The following is a 19,295-nucleotide window of genomic DNA, read 5'->3' as shown; positions in this document are numbered from 1 at the left end:
AGGAATTTGTTGACCAAATTATATTTTTGCACAGTGGCGTAGCCAGCATCGATAAATTGGGGGGGGGTCCATATTCATATATTCATGTAAACAGCCTGTAAAGACAATTGATTTGAAAAGAAATTAATCCTGCGTATCACGAATATATGAATATGGGCCCCCCCAATTATCGTTCTGGCTACGCCGCTGTTTTTGCATACAACAATACGTTTTCCATTTATGGTAAACCATTTTAAACTGTATCCTTGGGGCCTTATTCAGGTGGAGCCGTGGAGGGTTGCAACAAATGGGGAGAAAGGGCCAAGTCGGGGGCAAACTACTGGAATAACAGCAATATGCCATTAAATGAAAATATATTTCTCACCCTCCCCGATCTAGATGACTATACTATTCTCAGTTCTGTAGTTCTCGGACCCAAAAAATAGTTTTCGCTTACCTACGGTTGCTGCAGCATGAGAAAAGTTCCAATTTTTAAAAATCGAGTGCATTGAATCGATAATCTATTTAACACGAAGTATAAACCAAATATTTCACGGACCATTGATATCTGTGATCTGTGGGCTCAGGCATAGTATTTAGTAGGGCTCAGTCAGGCCATAGACTATCGAAGGGAATGGACTGGAAACGCCAGCGCAAAGCGCTAATGTCAGTGTTGCCTATCCGTGATATGGGTTATCACGAATCAATTGCCGCGTTGCTCAGGAAACGGGCCAAATAAAAACATGAAATTTACATAATTTAAAATTTGTTTATAGCGCGTTTTTTAAAAAATACAGATTTTGTAGAAAAAAATTAGACTTCGTATGCAAAGTTGAGTACTATATAAAGGTTATTATGTTAAAAAAATATGACTTTTATAGTAAATAGTAGCAAAAACTGCAGCCGCTAGCAAGCGATACCTTTTAAAATGGCGCACGTAAGGTCAGTGTTGTAAATTGCAAAACTTTGAAACCCTGTAACTCAAGAACCATCATGTTTTACGATTGTGTAAGGAAATATTACTATTCTTAAACGTCTTGTAAACGAAACGCAAAAAAAGTTGTAGCTATTTACGTTCCTGTTTGACAATAAATCCGATCAAATAATTTTTGGTTGTTTTTGCAAAAATCGCCGATCGACATTGTTATTGTCGATGTCCAGGTGAAAAGTAACTCAATATATTAAAATTTGTTTCATAAAATTCATTTTTATTTATTTATACCGCTTCTTTGATTACTTAACTACAAAATCATCAAAAATAAGTACGTTTGTGGTTCTAAACTTCGTAAAAATAGCCAGCAAAGTGTTGTGATACGGAATTTAGTAATTACGCACGCGACAAAAAACACAATATTATTATCGAAACAAGGGTCACATTTGGAACCCTGTATGTTAAACGCGAGTGTGTTTTCTTCAACAGGATTATGCTAAAACAATTCTTCAGTCATTAAGCTACGAAACTATAGTTAATTCATTGCTGTGCGATTTTCCGTTCAGAAAAAAATGTAATATGATTGTGACCATACGTCTACGAACAGCAATTATAAATCAACTAATTAAAATTATATTTTACAGAATATTAAACATTTTTTAAAAGTTGCCGTAATAACATAATCAAGTATACACATACAACCTTAAATTAAGCCAGTACTTTGCAATTACTTTTGAAGATGCTATACAAGAAAGGATATTCTATAAAAAAAGGTTTTTCAGAAAAAAAATTGAACAAGACCAGGAAAACACTGCCACAGGCACAGTGCTGGATGTACATGTGAAAAAAGAAAACAATGAGCTGGTGAAAAATATAACTCTAAAATTATGCGTTAAAGATTGTGTGTTGTTATAACTGAAATTTCCTTGTTTTTACCGAGTCTATAATCTACCGACACTGAAAGTTATATACTGTAAGAGCTATCACTTCATCTTCAAATTTGGGCTAATGACAATTTTATCAAGCTATAAGTCTAAAACACAGTCTTCTTAGAAATCATATAATGCAGTGTGACGCCATTTGAGTTACATTTGTACATCAAAGAAGGTCCGATATCTTGACATACAAAAAAGCTAACAAAATTTTAGAAAAGAAATTATATATATTGTGATTTTAAATTAACTTTGCAATTCAATGATAAAAAAATTCGCTGCATATGCAATTTAATCATGTTATCAATAGTCATTAAAAAAATTTAATATATTAATTGCTGTAAAATAATTTAAATATTCACAATATTACATCAAATATACATATTACATTCATGTCTACAAAAGCTTTAGGTTGAAACATAGAAAGTTTATTCATGAACTCGTTCTCAGGGCTACAAGAGTGATACCCCTAGTGATGTACCTATATCCATATCAGTGCACAGACAATCAAATAGTCCAATAATTATGTCACTGATTGTAGATACAAAATTCTAGTTGACAGAGTATCATTTGTAATGTATTTTACCAGAAGCAGAGGTTTCTTTGTCAATTGTCACTGTCTAGCTTCTTTACACCATCCTGTACTTTTGTTGAAACTGCCTTGTCTGCAAGAAATGATATGTTAATGTTATTGTTTCCAGTGTATTACTATAATAATTAATATATGCTCTCTGAAAATACTGCAAGATACTGTAATGCCTGTGATGTGGTCATACTGTATATATTTAATCATAGACAAGCAAATAGAATTCTATTTGATTGCCTGTGATTTAATTCAGTAATAAATATGCCTTCAGAACATACAGTTCCATTTAATTTGAGACGAAGTACGCCATAGTATCATAGACATAGTGTGTAGTATTAATTATCAATTATTAAAACAAATTGTAGATTTTTTTCCTGCACACCTGTACAATATAAAAACACATGCATTGTTGATAATATGGCAAAGTTAATAAAATTAAAATAAATACGTTGTAATATAAATTGTAAGAGTGAGTAACTTTAAAACGTACACAGTTTTAATGTGAAAATACTAAAACATATTAGATAATATCAAATCAACAATTTTGTATCTCAATACTTGCAAACAAATAACAATATAAATACCGCTGATAAACAGTTTTTCTTCAATTCCTGAACACTCATCGCTACTATAGTTCCCTTCGCTGTCTTCGCTTCAACTATTGGGTTCAAATTCAGCGGTAAAAATGGTATCCCAGTTGATTTCTTCTTCAGATCCTAAATTTCCCGCACTTGAAGCTTCCGCCATTTTGAATTTGATTTGTGCTCAAATGAGACCGCGAATTTTACAGGCCGCATCACGGATATGCAACGCGAGAAACACTGGCGTTTCCAGTCCATTCCCTTCGATAGTCTATGGTCAGGCTCAGTGGAGCTCCCCCAGTGGGTTATGGAATGTGAGTCACATCCCACGATTTGTAACAATTTTTTGTTCGATTTTGTGTTTGTAATTTAAACAACAATCAAAATCTCGAAATTGCTGACCTTTAGTAATTTTTATTTGTGGCAATCACACGATTGTATATTGGATTTGATCATTGGAATACAGCGAAAAAGTTGACTTGAAAATTAAGCCAAGCGGATTGCCGAAGGCAAGGTGCCAAAGGGCATCGGTTTGAAGCATTTTGTTGTATTTTCTGCTCATGGGAATATTTGACTCATTTTCTTGCTATTTATTAACGACAAAGAAATGAGCTCAAGACGAAAGGCAGGTAAACGACCAACTAAATACAGTGCAATCGAGTCATCTCCACAGCCATCACGCGAAGTCGAGTTTGCCGAGGCATCAACACAGACTGAAGATCAGTACACTGATGAAGATTATTACAGTTGCTGTCTAAAATCAGAACTGAACGGTGATAGCATGTCATATGAATACAAAGCACAAAAGAGACTGATCAACAAATCACCAGATATAAAATCCTCTACAGTCCAACAAATCCAGTATAAAGTGTCGTCTTCAGAAGAACAGATAAACCCACAACTTCAAAAAAATACCAGTGGTACACAAAAACGGGTTAAATGTAATATTTGCAATAAATGGCTTAGTTCTATATCATCCTTCATTCAACATAAAAGTATGCACACAGGCGAAAGGCCTCATCAATGTGAATTTTGCCACAAAACGTTCCGTCAACATGGTAACTTGGCCAGTCACAGAAGAACCCACATCGGTGTCAAACCATATAAATGTGATATTTGTGATAAGAGGTTTGCTAATTCCAGCAATGTTGTTGTTCATAAGAGAACTCACACTGGCGAAAAACCTTTTGAATGTGACATTTGTCATAAAAGGTTTAGTCAGTTTGCACATTTGGTTGGACACAAAAGAACACATACAGGTGAAGCACCATTTCAATGTGATATCTGTCAAAAGAGATTTAATAACCCAAGCAACTTAACTACACATAAAAGAATCCATGGGGGGGATAGACCATATCAGTGTGATATTTGCCACAAGACATTCAAACAGTCTGGTCACCTATCGTCACACAAGAAGAGTCATGTTGAAGAACAACCTCTGGCTTCTGTGAAGGTTACAGAAACTGTTTCTCAAGTTCTTGCTGAACAATGCTCAGGAAATGTCAAACAAGAGGCAAAGTGATGAACTTGAAATTTGAAAAATGTATTAAAATTTAAAAAGTAATATTTAGTCCTTTGGCATATATTTTTTGTATTGGGATTTTGGGAAGAAAAATTATCTGCTTCAGATAGATTACAAAATGTAAAAAGGTGATTGCTGGGAAGAAATATTGTTTGTATATGATGTATGAACTGGAGTTATCAATAAATGTATTAGTTCAATATCTTGTCTGTTTTATATATCCTTGAAAATATTACAAATATACCCGAAATGTGTATGTACATTAAATTTTACATGGTAGAAGTTTATGAATGAAAAATTTGAGGGAACATTTATGGGAAGGTCTCTCATAGGATTTGAACACCAAAATATAGAATGTATGCATCTATTTGTCTGTAAAATTAACACAAATATTTGTTCGTGTAAATCATACACAAAATAGGTTAGTAACGACACATTAATAAAACAATCCAAGAATCTAAAGCATTCATTCTGTAAGGACCTTACCTACTACAAATCAGCAGAGTTTTTAATGTTAACACATGACAGGGTAACAGAGTAGAGCCAAATCGTTACAAATATTCTCGACGTTTTTTTGGCAAACTTCTGGATCGAAAAAGAACCAGGGGAGCAAGTAGCATGATGCTTACTCTTCAAACTAAAACTTAATGATAACATTGTTTAGAAATGCATTCTCCCGCGGACACAAAATTGTTGACTTATGCAAGCTATTGCAGGGCCGTTGCTAGACCACTTAGACTTAGTTGTAAGGGGTGCATATTCATTTATTCGTTTATAATTTTCGTAGGAACAATAGCTTTCAAGAGAAATCAGTCCAACATAAGATGAATATTAACCTTTTAGCCTTAACCCTGTGTCCGTGTAGTTGCCAAGAGTGTGCCCTTTTCTAAAACTCGCCCCCGCCCAACTGAATTGCCTCCGGCGTCCCTGGATCCAAAGGTGTGTATGGAGCGTGATTAGTTTTAGTCGATGCTTACCATTGGCAAGTACTCGCAACGAGCATATTTGAAGATAGGAGATAAGATACTATTATATTGTACAGAGCCAGTAATGGCAGTATGGCACCTCATGCATGTGCTGGTTTGAAAATTTGCCATTTCAAAAAGATGGTGGCCAAACACCTTGCTTCGTAGACGTTATCGCAAAAACTAGATTGAAAAAAAGAAAGGGAAAATTGGGTGTTTCAAAGTAGCTACCATCTTCTGAAATCAAGCTTTTGCTTGAAATTGAATGCTTGGTTGCACCCCATACAATATGGAACATTTCTTGGGCAAGATCTCCTCAAAGTGGCCTCAGGAAAAAAATTTCTTACTTCAAGTTACCGTACTCCCACGCTTTCCTCAAGGCTTGCGAATGGCATGACGTTTGTTCCTTTAGACTTCAGAGTGAAGAAATTGAGCTTCCCAGGTCTAACGAAAAAAGAAAATTTTAAGAGTGGCTAAGTGGTGCGTATTTAAACATTCCTTTTTGGTTCGAAGTTATATAAAACGAATATTGGAATTCGTATAATGCTGAGTTCAAATAGGTATACACAAAAATAAGGCTATGGAGATACCTCGTGCATGTTCTCAAAAGCCATCTTTTGCGCGTTTGGTATAAAAAAAATTCCATATATATAGACGCAGGTGATGGATTAAGATTCCATGCATTAGCTTTACATTGCCATCAGCATGAAGTATTCACGACCATTGACTTGTAGCTGAAGTAGCAAAGTAGTACAAAATTGCAATAGAGAGGCGTGTGGGTGGAATATTTCAACGGAATCTATGTATATACTATATATTTTCGTTAAATTACTTTTTATTCACCTCTGCCTTAATGGAGATGAGTCTGCAACAGGACGTGGCAATTGCTGCATGTAAGCCCGTTGTTATATAGGTACTATTCTGCATTAGGGTTAATATCGCAGGAAGAAAACCGAAATGCCCAGAGAAATCCCCGAACATAGGAGGGGAAATCAACGTACATCAGCATTATAAAGAAACTTTTCACTTTATTTCGTAAAGACATTAAGAAATTCTTCATGCAAACTCTTTCCAGCAGTTTGCTCTTTCCATCCAGATTTATCACTGCACCAAGTTTTGCACTTCCGTGTATTGCTAATTCAAATTTACCCATTCAGTGCAGTCTGGCAATGTGCAAGCATCACCCTCTGGTAATGAAATATTTTGACAGTAAATAAACGTCTAGTCGTTACAGTAATATAATTCAATAAATGACTTCCTCTCGTTGTATTACATAGATCATAAAAGCCAGAAATGAATATAAGCAATTCATTGTTTTATGTTTTGTAACTTCATTACATGAGATGTCCTCTGAATCGAAGTTGATCAGAGAACAAGACAACAGGGTTACCTATCATTTTCTCGCTACTATAATCCATGACTATTCCTATATATTAAAATTAATGTGATCCTCACGGAGATTAAATAAATATATTTACACATGCAGTTATACTTTTCCAGCCTATAACTTTGGTCTTTCATATAAATTCGTTATTTTCTGGACTAATACTGCCACTCCCAATATGTTTGTGGCCATTCCGAATAAAACAATGGCAATATTCTTTGTTATAGTAAATTTGGATAGATTAGGAGCAAGAGATATTGTATGCAATATGGCAGGAAGTGTTATGGATAATGTCGTACTTGTCGTTGCACCAAACAACGCGATAATATACTCCAAATCTGGGACAGTTCCTGCTAAAACAGCTGAAAGGTAAAATATATTTCGCGTTTGCATAGGAAAAATTGTTTTACATTAACGTCACTTTGTGTTTTGAGGTGCATTTTTATGACCCGTCCTGAAAACATGCTTATATTAGAGAACTGCATATGTAGCTATTCTAATATTCATGCAGGCAGAATATTAATAATAATAATAAGACATATATATAAAAAACATAAAAATATATAAAAATATATAATATATAAAAATTTTAAAAAATGTGAACAAATAGTTTGTTTGCCTAACCTTGAAATGACTCTGAATACATTTAAATCAACCCTCACCCTAGCTCGAAATATATAGACCTAAAACTAAAATTTACCCACCTGTAAAAATGACAACAGAAGCTCTTGCCATGTACCTTTTTGCCAAATCATGTTCGCTACCTGTTTTTGCCAATACCCATGATTCGACGAGTGAGAATGGAACGTACGCTTGTATGAAAAAGGCCAGGATTATTGAGGCAGTCATCATTGATCTTACTGTGTCAGAATATCTACATGGAAAACGAGAGGGGAAGGAAAATTAAACATCGCACGTTTTTGCGATTTTTGCCTGATCGCAACTGATATAGCTATACACATGATAAGAATACAGAAAATTGTCACAGTATAAAGAAAAAAAGTGGTATTCTAGTCTCATTGCGGTCCAATCATCGCCCACCTACTTGCAAGCTCGCTATAGAGGGCTTGCATGTAATTAAACTAGCCTAAAAGCATTTTCAGCGCACAGATTTTGAAAGTGAAAAAAGTTGTTTGTACGAACGGTGGCGCTCTGCATGATTTTACGTCGAAGGACAAGGTACATATATGCATGCAGTCATACCTCGTCCTTGATTTACATATATTTCATTTATTGCATGTCTTTTTTCATTCATAATATTTGTATATCGTTAAACTTGCATGTTGATATGTATCTAACCTGTAATTTCAAAATCTTAATTTAATATACGATTCTACTTACGCTGTTTCCCCAAGGTTAAGCGTGATACTGCCCAAGCAATTATCAGTGCAAGACAAATATCCAAAAAAGCCTATTGAAATGTAAACAACCGTCACAAAGACCATACCAAGATTTAAGAGAGATGGAAATCGTTTTACATTCCGTATTTCGTTCTCAAGAGGAAGAATCTAGAATTAGGAGAAAGAAAAACACGTATTATTCATTCTTCATTAACCAATAAACAAAATAAAATTACTAGCATGAGTCTTGTGTGCAATGACAATGTGCGAAGAAAATGCATAAATTATATATAGGTGTGTAAAAAACTGTAATTTTTTTATCGTGTATTGTTTTGCCCTTGCAAAAAATGGTTTGCAAAAGAAAATGAAAAATTTCGGCATTCCATGCCAGATTTAGAACTAGACTGCCTTGAGTTGATCAGATCATTTAACAAGACGTTATCTAGTGTTAGCATATTAATATTGTTAATTTATATTAGATTCTTGCAGATTCTAGTAGTCCGCCATCTTGGCTGCAATAAGTCTTTTATTCAACCGATATATTTTCCACCCAAAATGGCGGCAGGAGAAGAGAACTAGACGTCACGGCAGGCTTCCTCAACAAGGCTAGATTTTGAACTTACCAAACCAATAGATTCATACGTAAAAATTGAAGAAGCAAAGAACAATGGCAAATTTTGCACAGGAGCCACTGCAGGTAAGTGAAGAGGATTGTGAAGAGTTTGAAATACATAAATAAATATGCAAACAAGGCCAGCGATCATGAAGATATTTGATATGAAAGATAACCAAGCAAGGCTGTCAAGATTCTTTATAAAGGAAATTAAAACAAAGACTGGTAGCAGTATCAGTAACCAAAGTCTTGTATCCACAGCGAAATCTGTGTTGTTGGCAAAAATCTGAAAGTGGAATATGTAAGAAATTGGAAGAGTGAAACTTGCAGTTCACGTGGTATTAACCTACGTCACGTGTATATATATGCGGGAGGTCAAATTTGCACGATCGGGAGCGTAGTATCGAGGATTTGTAAGCAGGGAGGCAAGGGAGTATACATACCATTTGCATAATACTCACCTGCTGCAAATTTCGACAAACAAATATCATGTAAGCGCAACAAATTCCAAGTTGAGCTAACATCAAGCATACATTTACGATCAACCTGCAACGTAGTATACAGATCTTAATGAATCGACGCGAATGCGATGCCAAGTCCTTAACTCTGCAGGTATTCTGCTCTGATTCAGTTTTACATTCCGTTTAATTGTACAATGAGATCGTTTTGACTATGTTTTGACGGACAAACCTTCCTAGCCATCCTTTGTTTGGATACCGCGTCATAATACATTCTGCACCCACATCAGCAAAATCCATGCTTGACTTCCCCTTCCTGTAAGATGCATATATAACCAAATTTAAAAATATAATTATATATATACTTTCAATGAGCATTTTTCTTCTACGCTTCTGATGCTAAAAGCACTGATGAGGTGTTATTAACCTATTGTGAATCAGGCGTAAAAAATATTTTCTATGCATGCAAGTATAGCTAAGCTAAGCTGGCCACCTTGGTCCTAATATCTAAGTGGTATTCACCAAAGCTGAATTTTGCCCGAGTTTTTCTTCGAAAACCTTTAAGCAAAAAATGGTGTTCTGTAGCTTTTGGCCGTGAACAGGTTGTAAAGAGATATCAGCTTTTTGATCACTCACACTTTACACCATGTTCGTGAACTGATGACTAAGAGATGTTCGCAATGAACAATAATTACTGCAACAAAAAGCAAACCAATTGGACCAACCTTAAAATTGAATAAAGGAAACTAATTAAATTGTGGTAAATGCTGAAGGTATAGTGTGATAAAGAGGAATGGTGCTCTAGACTACATTCAGAAATCTGGTTATTTTGATTGAACTTCACAACAGAAAACGACGATATTCAGAAAAAGATTATCAAAAAACATTCAGAAAACATTATCTAATTCAAATGTGATAGAGTAACGAAATACGTGCGCAGTAATCATTGCAAACTCAGTCAAACCAGTCTACTTTATTACCACAACTCCAGCATTTCTGAAAGCTGAGGGAAGGTTAAGAACTCCAGTTCCAATCGTTGCCTTCACAATATGCAGCAAGGTTTCGAAATCGCTGCAAAAATATAATATAAAACCTGATTGGTCATTAGGTCATTACTCATTACAAAAGAACTGACAAACCGTAATTAAAATTATAAGTATAAATTATAAGTAATCAGTAGAAAGGCCGATTAATGACGCAAAAACAGTCAATACAAAACGACGAGGAAATATTTCTTAAAGATAGAAGGGGTCACAGCGAAAATGTCAGAGCGACTTTAAGTATTTGAAAAACGCAAATCAAACAGCAGTAACTAGCTATAATACAAAGAACTTCAATTATATCATATATATGCATATAAAATTCATTTAATATACAGACGGACGAATCACAACGGTATGAATACAAGTGAAATACGGATATATGAAATTTATGAAATAACATAGGGCGCTTTCCTTTATACGGAAAAACTGCCAGACCGGTCCTGTTGTATTTCGGTACAGACAGATTACTGATATTTTAGAGCGTTTCACTTTCAAGAAATCTGCATTCAAGTGTATCGTTATTTACATCTCCTGGCACGGGAGATATAGTTTTATCTTTTATCGCTATATTCTTAACGAAATATTAACGAAATGACCGGTCTGACCATGGTCTGCCAGCTTAATGGAAGCGCACATAGTATCGTTATTGTACAGTATTCCTTGCATGTATCACGCTTGCACAAAATTATAAGTCTATAAGAATGCATAAAGCATAACGATCGAGAAAAATGTATATTATACACACAGTCACAGACGAATCACAACGGTATAATTCAGTGATTAGAATACGCGGATATATGAAATTTATGTATATTCTACTAAAACATTGTATGGTTATTCTATTTATTTCGGCATGTGTATGTTATAACTTTTAATATACATACGTCGTTGCATGTTCGTGGTCGCGATATTCAGTTATAGTTACTAGTTTCTTGTCAGTATTTTCCTCGTCAGACTCTTCTGTTGGCAGCAAAGCGTATTCGCCATCGTTATCGATTTTTCCTTTCTCATCAGACATCGTTGTACCCGCGTGCCTACTTTGTTACCGCTTGCGACGACAGCGGAAAATTTTGAATGGTTGACGATGCATATATAATTGTGTATAGTTTGAAAAGGCCAAATATGAATAAACAACAATGTTAACGAGTCATGATCTAATTCATCTTTATATACTTATGCTGAATAAATAAACTACACAAGAAAAGTAATATGATTCATTGAGCAACAGCTTGAGAGAAACGGGAAACCTGATATCACAAATGACATGCAACTATGCAAGGTCACAGAATCAGCATTATATACTAGGCAGTGACGAACAGGGTCGTCGATAGAAAGTATTAATTGGGTCTGGGAGGTGCATATTTATACATTCGTATTATGCCCGACTGATTTCTTTTGTTAGCGACGGCCCTGGTGACGAAGACAGAAAAAGCAAAACTGAACATAATTATGAGCTGACTATCTATAAAATCTATTACTGTTATGCAATGCTGTTGCATGCATTCGTGTTATGTACAATCACAGCTAATAGAACTATTAACTGTGTTACAATATAGCTACATGAATTGTCGTTCATAGCAAACCGCAAACGTCTATTAGTATTACAACAGATATTACGTCAGTTTTGGAACATGGATCAACTCAAGTTAAATGTGATATGAGTATAAATACAAAAGAAACTGATCAATAAACCACCACATAAGAAGCTCTCTACAGTCCTTCATTATGACGGCTCTGCTCGGAACACTCGGAACCCATGAGAGTGATGAGACGCATTATGAAAAGAGCGTTCATTGAGGTGCACAGGAGTCCCACACATTCCACCGCCTCGGAGTTCATATCCAAATAATCCAATCGATGGACGGTTTTGATTGACGTATTAACGGAAAGTTTTTATGTTTTTTCTATGTTATATAGAGTAATATTATTACACTCAGGTAATCAATTTAAGTTGATAAAAAACTACTGTTTGGTTCTATATATTTTTTGCAGTAAGATTTAGGAATAAAAAATGTCTAGATAGATTACCGTATGAAAAGAAACTTGGTCTAGAGTTATTAATCAATGTAGGGTTTGCATTCTTTGCGGCAGCCTTTGTATGACAAAACCAAGTGGATGTCATAATAAGTTCATTTAATGCAGAAACGCAATTTTAGACTGGATAAGTTGTGAATATTTGAACACTTTATTGCTTTTGTAAAAAGTATATAAAATAGATTTTTAAAGAACTAATTTAAATAGTTGTAAAGAAAAATATTACTATATATTTATACGGGCATACTTCTTGCGCGTTCGTAAAGCCCGCGCCATTTTACATGGAAAATAACATTTTTTTGAACTATCTTTAGTGCATGAGTGACTAAATTTACATCAGCGAAAATGTCTTATTCACGACAATTACGACTAAATTGGAAACCAGGCTTTATAGTATTACCCCTATTCTATATACATTGCTAAATTATATTTCCTCGACATTGTCTCAAATTTAACTATATGCACAGGCTATGTGAAAGCATTGCATTAGTATCGAAATATTTTAACTTTTGATGTCTTTTGTTTCAGTAATTGAATAAACGGGGACCAGAAAAACATAAGCAACTCATTGTTATGTTTTTGTTCTTGTTTATGGAAATCTATATAATTATGCAGATGCATTCATCAAATGGCGACGAAAAGTCGCTTCATCGTCACGTGTTTAACATGAGATGTCAATGAATCATGCATATAGTGGATTATAATCATAATCCATGACTATTCCTCTACATCAAGTGTAATCCTGAGATTAAATAAATAAATATTGGTAAATTATACTTTTAATTTTCCCGCTAAGAACTTTGGTTTTTCATACAAATTTATCACTTTTTGGACTAATACCGCCACTCCCAATATGTTCATAGCTATTCCGAATACGACAATGGCAATATTCTTCGTTATAGTAAATTTGGATAGATTGGGAGCAAGAGATATTGTATGCAATATGGCAGGAAGTGTTATGGATAATGTCGTACTTGTCGTTGCACCAAACAACGCGATAATATACTCCAAATCTGGGACAGTTCCTGCTAAAACAGCTGAAAGGTAAAATATATTTCGTGTACATGTTTAACTCGAGGGACAACGTAGGTGTAATAAAATGTATTATATTAAGGTGTGTTTGAAGGTGCAATTTTTATGACCCTTAAATGTCCTTATATTGGGGAACCCGGCATATTTTGATCATTCTGGCCATATATGCATGACCGCTCATTTAGAGATTCGCCAGAGAATTTAAAACTCAGCAATTCAAAAGGCTTATATATTAGATAGTTTAGATAAGAATGCATGTATGCATGCAACATGTTTGTAGTTGCATGTATATGCTCAATGTTTAATACTTTTCAAGGTACTGAAACCTTTTTGGAAAGGACTGCATGTATTACATGCAAACATATATAAATTATCCCGAAATATAAGATTATAGATTAAAATTAAAAACTAAAATTTATTGTACCTGTAAAAAAGACAATAGCGGCTCTTATAGCGCATCTTTTTGCCATTCCAGGTTCGCTGCCCGTTTTCGTAAATACCCATGATTCGACGAGTACGAATGGAACGTATGCTTGTATGAAATAGCTCAAGAACACTGAAGCACTCATCATTGATCTTACTGTGACAGAGTATCTACAACGAAGGGGAAGGAAAATTGAACATCGCACGTTTTTGCGGTTGATGCTTGGACATTGCAATAACATGATAATAGAAAATTTTCCTTATGTATATATACAAAAAACTGGTTGTTGTGTCGTACTGCACACTCTCTATATGAAAAGAAGTATACGAGACAAAAGATAGTTCATATATCACATCATTACTCATTAGTAACATCGATCGAATTATTGGGTGCTATATAGATATGAAAATACAACAGTGGAATATGACTTATGCACAAATTTTAAATGGTTAGTTGTTTACGAATGGTGACAATTGACATGAATATTTCTCAATAATATGTGGTTTTTCAAGAGCCTCCTCTTCCTTGTTATACGTATTTCGCTAAAATCATATTTGATGTTCTACTTACGCTGTTTCCCCAAGGTTAAGTGTGATACTGCCCAAGCAATTATCAGTACAAGACAAATATCCAAAAAAACCCATTGAAATGTAAAGAACCGACACAAAGGCCATACCAAGATTCAACAGAGATGGAAATCGCTTTATATTCCTAATTTCGTTCTCAAGAGGAAGAATCTAGAATGACGAGAAAGAAAATCGGGTTTTGCTCATGTTTTACCAACTAAATAAGTACCATGACCGTCATTTGCAAAGAGTTAGGTGTTCATCAATCAGTGCATACTTTTCTTTATCATGTTAACGCTGGTCACGTGCTTGGTACATGCAGGCTTAAGTAAGGCTAGATTTTGAACTTACCAAACCAATGGACTCATACGTAAAAATTGAAGAAGCAAAGAACAAAGGTAAATTTTTCACAGGAGCCATTGCAGGTAAGTGAAGAGGATTGTGAAGAGTTTGAAATACATAAATAAATATGCAAACAAAGCCAACGATCATGAAGACATTTGATATGAAAGATAACCAAGCAAGGCTGTCAAGATTCTTTATAAAGGAAATCAAAATATAGAATGGTAGCAGTATCAGTAACCAAAGTCTCGTATCCACGGCAAAGTCTGTGTTGTTGGCAAATATCTGAAAGTAGAGTACGTATAAGAAATTAGCATTGAGTGGTTAACTGAAATTCACACTTCACGTGGACATGTATACATATCAGTTTTGTTAACTTACATTATACATGCATATAGAGGAGCTCAAAGTTTGCAGATAGGAATTCAACATATGGAAGATTTTATACCACTACACTACTAGTGCCATATATATATGCACACTACTCACCTGCTGCAAATTTCGACAAACAAATAACATGTAAACACAACAAAAACCAAGTTGAGCTAACATTAAGCATATATTGATGATCAACCTGCAACGTAGTATATATCTTAATAAATCGACGTGAATATGAAGTTCTCCCTGTACAAGTGCTCTATAGTCTTATATTAGAATTCTAGTTTTACTGTTCCGTTTTGTACAGTAAAATTAACTGTATGTTTTTGACGCACCTTCCTAGCCATCCTTTCTTTGGATACCGCGTCATAATACATTCTTCACCTACATCAGCAAAATCCATGCTTGACTTCCCCCTCCTGTAAAATGTAAGATATTATATTGTGTTGGGATGGAAATCTGGGGAAATAAGGCAAATTTCACTTGAAATACGGCAAATGACAAAAATTGTACAAAAACCTAACGAAACGAAACGAATTGACCAGTTAATATAAAGTGCCATTCGTAAGCTAAGCTATATATTTACGTGGCCGAGTTACCTGAAGAGATCCCTTTTCAATCAAGAGCATTTTTTATATATTGGTTAGCCTTTTTTAAACACTTAAGCCCGCTTCCACTTGGCGAATTTATATGAAATATATGAGCAATATAAAGCAATATATGAAATCCGGTGATGCATGCGCGAAAAAGTAGAATCCATTCCTACTTTTCATCAGTTTGAATGCGCGTATATAAATTCGCCTAGTGGAAAACGGGCTTTAGTTTTAGATGCAGGTTAGACCGTTAGAAGATTCCGGTCGTCAAGAAATGTCAAGTGTTCAAGGTTCAAGGTTTGAGCGAAACTGCATGATTATAGTTGCTTCGGGTGGTGGAAGATTTTTTCTCATTATATGTACCGTACAATACAGGATGGCAAGTTAACTGCCAATAAAATGATTAAATCAAAAGTTTACATATAACTATAAGCTTTTAAATATTCCCATATATTCTGACAGAAATACACTTTTAATTTACGACGGATTAGTAGCTGATAAGGACAACTATATTGATTATACTTACACTTTACACCATGTTCGTGAACTGATGACCAAGAGATGCTCGCAATGAACAATGACTATTGCAACAAAAAGCAAACCCAATGGACCAACCTTAAAAATTAAAAAAGTAACTTTTTGAGCATGTAAAATGAGGACAAGTATATATCATCAAGGAATGTTGGCTCGGTTGATCCTGAGTTAGATCACGACTATATATGTATATGTAGTCATGTATTCAAGACGATACTTTCACTTCCACGCATGCTGGGATACTAATAAAAGGAGTAGTGAAAAATTCTACTCTGTAAGGTAGAATACTGGGTAACGGAATACACGTCAACTATAGTCTACTTTATTACCACAACTCCAGCATTTCTGACAGCTGCGGGAAGGTTAAGAATCCCAGATCCCATTGTTGCCTTCACAATATGTAGCAATGTTTCAAAATCGCTGAAAAATGTAATATAAAACCTGATTGGTAATTTGGTCATTACAAACGAGATTGAATGTTGCATAAAGGCCTGCGGGCCTAAACATTTTGGGGTGTGAAGGGCAAACGAAAGAATTTCAAAACATTTAAATAATTTTTCAACAGCTTCCGGCATACCCAATCACGCGTTCATCTCAGTAAACACGATATTTTATCTTTTGATTTTAAAATTCACTCTTTCCTGAAAATCGATATATGTTACAGCCTTATAAACACCATGCAGAATTTCGAAATACGAGCCAACATGGGCGCCTAAGGTGGATTTCCACTTGCAGACAAATAGTTCGCTAGGGAAATATTTAATTTGCATATATTTTCTTTTGAATTGTGAACAATCATGTTGAACGAAGCAGTTGATTTACGCTGTTAAAATTCTAAAGAAAATAAGCAAATATTTCACCAGCAGAATATATCTAACATTTATCAGAATAATCACAAGGTTTTTAGACGGGTAAACGTAATTACGCTATTATATATTTCGCCTGCCACGAATCCTCGAATTCATAATATTAGGAACGAATAAGTCGTCGTATATAGACGTTGAAATTGTCTGTAAAATCCTATCTAAATATCAGACTTTCAGAAACACAATACTAATATATATGGCTAAATAATTTCAGTGGTGAACAACTTTAAGTTGTAAATTTCAGTCGGATAGCTAGTGCTAAAAGAATCTCATTTTGTTATGAATAATCTTAATGTTATACCCCTCGCTCCTTAATACTTGCTCCGTCTTGGACCGGGCTGGTATTAATTGAGAAACAAGGTACTTAACTTACAATGAGAGTCCCCAATTTGGTTGCAACTTAAATTGTCGTTCATATAGCTGCAACATGTACTAAATTAGCAAAAGGCATCCCCAAAAACTCTATATACATATGCAGGAGTGTTACGACGTTTCTCCATGCAGAACGTCGCAATACGTACTCTGCAATGATCGGATTATCCGAACCTTGGATACACGTTTGCGTTAACAAAACCACGTAAATAAGCGTGTTGAGGTATTTATCTTGACACCATGACCTAATAGAAAATTCAATAGCCCAGCCTACGTATGCCATTGCCATGTCTCATTCAAATAATTGAAATGAAATAATAGTTGGAGAAAGATGACGAAGGGTCTTCCAGCATTCAGGCACAAATGAAATATTGTGCTTATCGAAGCTCTTGCCGGCAAAAAATACCGTAGAGTGGAAACGCGGAATTGTTATGGCAATGCATTTAGACAAAAAATTCTTCATGTCAAAGAAAAAAAGTCGTATAGCTCCGGGTTCGGTATATACATATGCTGCACGTCATGCATGTCCGCCAAAGCATAACGAGGAAAAATGTATATTATACACACAGTCACAGACGAATCACAACGGTATATAATTCAGTGATTGAAATACGCGGATATATGAAATTTATGTATATTCTACTAAAACATAGTATGGTTATTCTACATATTTCGGCATGTATATGTTATAACTTTTAATATACATACGTCGTCGCATGTTCGTGGTCGCGATATTCAGTTATAGTTACTAGTTTCTTGTCAGTATTTTCCTCGTCAGACTCTTCTGTGGGTAGCAAAGCGTATTCGCCATTGTTGTCGATTTTTTCTTTCTCATCCGACATCGTTGTACTCGTCCCTACTTAGTTACGGCTTGCATAGGACGACAGTGGAAAATTTTGAAGGGTTGACGATGCACATGCATCACTGCGTTTGGTTTGAAAAAACCAAATATGAATAAATAACAATGTTAATGAAACATGTCTGGTTCGTACACTCAATATGGGTCAGTGAACAGAGGGAAACCTGACACTGATATTGCAAATGACAAGGTCACGACTCACACAATCTGAATTACCCATACTACATGTGTACAGTCGAACCTGTGTTAAGCGGTCACCCTCGGGGATTTCGCAAGTGACCGCTGAATACAGGTTGACCGCTTAATACAGGTCTTGTAGAAAATCACCGCGCGGCTTAAATATAATATTTATTATAACTAAATTTGGAATCAACAGTATTTATATTATGAAATTTTCGGGACTTTGTCACATGACCGCTTAACAAAGGTTAATGCGGTGCCGCTTAATACAGGTTCGACTGTATATATATAGTAACGAGTGCATGTAGAAGAAGAAAAAGCATGCAATATATTATTAAAAATCTGTCTTAAATATACCTTGACCCGGTATAAAATTTTTTTTTGCATCTTGTTTGTTAGTTACGTGCGATGTTACATGCATCGCAGCAGCATTGACGCAACCTCGCAAGCCATGCTTTACTTACATGCAGTACTGATTTTTTCATTGACGCGTTCATGGCAAACATTGAAACAGGGATCATTTGAAGTTTTAACTTTAAAAATAACCTTTAAAAAGGTTATAGCTAAGGCAAGGGCCTTTCTCATGCAGGGGACTCTACGGTATACTGCGAGTCTGCATGTGAAGCCTCGTTCCACATTATATGACGCCAACCTAGCTGCCAACCTAGCTGCCAACTTAGCTGCTGCTATACTCATCGACATGTAACGTCTGGTACCAATTTAGTCGCAATTGTCGTCATTTTCACAAATAAACAAGTCATTTTCACTATGAGAAATAGTC

General features: G+C 35.1%; 1 protein-coding gene and 1 pseudogene across 3 annotated transcripts; one reads left to right on the top strand and one right to left on the bottom strand.

The window, feature by feature from the left end:
* The first annotated feature begins 3,291 nt into the window (after positions 1–3,291).
* Positions 3,292–4,728, top strand: LOC114524850 (annotated as a pseudogene).
* A 1,058-nt stretch (positions 4,729–5,786) lies between these two features.
* On the bottom strand, positions 5,787–18,580 carry LOC114524846 (proton-coupled amino acid transporter 1-like). 3 transcript variants are annotated; one of them, XM_028546046.1, is made up of 10 exons: positions 18,184–18,576; positions 10,272–10,362; positions 9,928–10,016; positions 9,524–9,607; positions 9,295–9,379; positions 8,844–9,119; positions 8,222–8,388; positions 7,585–7,754; positions 6,087–7,242; positions 5,787–5,940 (listed from the first exon to the last, which is right to left on the bottom strand). In XM_028546046.1, exons 1-9 carry the CDS (start codon positions 18,315–18,317, stop codon positions 6,998–7,000), a joined length of 1,341 nt encoding a protein of 446 aa, XP_028401847.1. In that variant the 5' UTR covers positions 18,318–18,576; the 3' UTR covers positions 5,787–5,940; positions 6,087–6,997. The 3 variants fall into 3 exon arrangements, with proteins under 3 accessions (XP_028401847.1, XP_028401846.1, XP_028401845.1); XM_028546045.1 differs by lacking the exon at positions 18,184–18,576 and adding an exon at positions 11,219–11,562 and having other exon boundaries at positions 5,791–5,940; XM_028546044.1 differs by lacking the exons at positions 5,787–5,940; positions 6,087–7,242; positions 7,585–7,754; ... (4 more) ...; positions 9,928–10,016; positions 10,272–10,362 and adding exons at positions 12,531–13,405; positions 13,825–13,994; positions 14,395–14,561; ... (3 more) ...; positions 16,230–16,318; positions 16,567–16,657 and having other exon boundaries at positions 18,184–18,580.
* Between the last annotated feature and the right edge of the window lie 715 nt (positions 18,581–19,295).

This window comes from Dendronephthya gigantea, unplaced genomic scaffold (assembly GCF_004324835.1).
Source record: "Dendronephthya gigantea isolate DGI-Jeju-01 unplaced genomic scaffold, DenGig_1.0 000032F, whole genome shotgun sequence".
NCBI lineage: Eukaryota > Metazoa > Cnidaria > Anthozoa > Malacalcyonacea > Nephtheidae > Dendronephthya > Dendronephthya gigantea.
This window is presented reverse-complemented; position numbering and strand designations above follow the sequence as displayed.

What these genes read in the sequence shown, in the direction of transcription:
- LOC114524846 (XM_028546044.1), bottom strand. Translation starts at nt 18,317, where the DNA reads ATGTCGGATGAGAAAGAAAAAATCGACAACAATGGCGAATACGCTTTG. An exon ending in CGTATGAGTCCATTGGTTTG is followed by an intron (nt 14,562 to 14,741) that starts GTAAGTTCAAAA and finishes TCGTCATTCTAG; the next exon opens with ATTCTTCCTCTTGAGAACGA. An exon ending in CTTAACCTTGGGGAAACAGC is followed by an intron (nt 13,995 to 14,394) that starts GTAAGTAGAACA and finishes CCTTCGTTGTAG; the next exon opens with ATACTCTGTCACAGTAAGAT.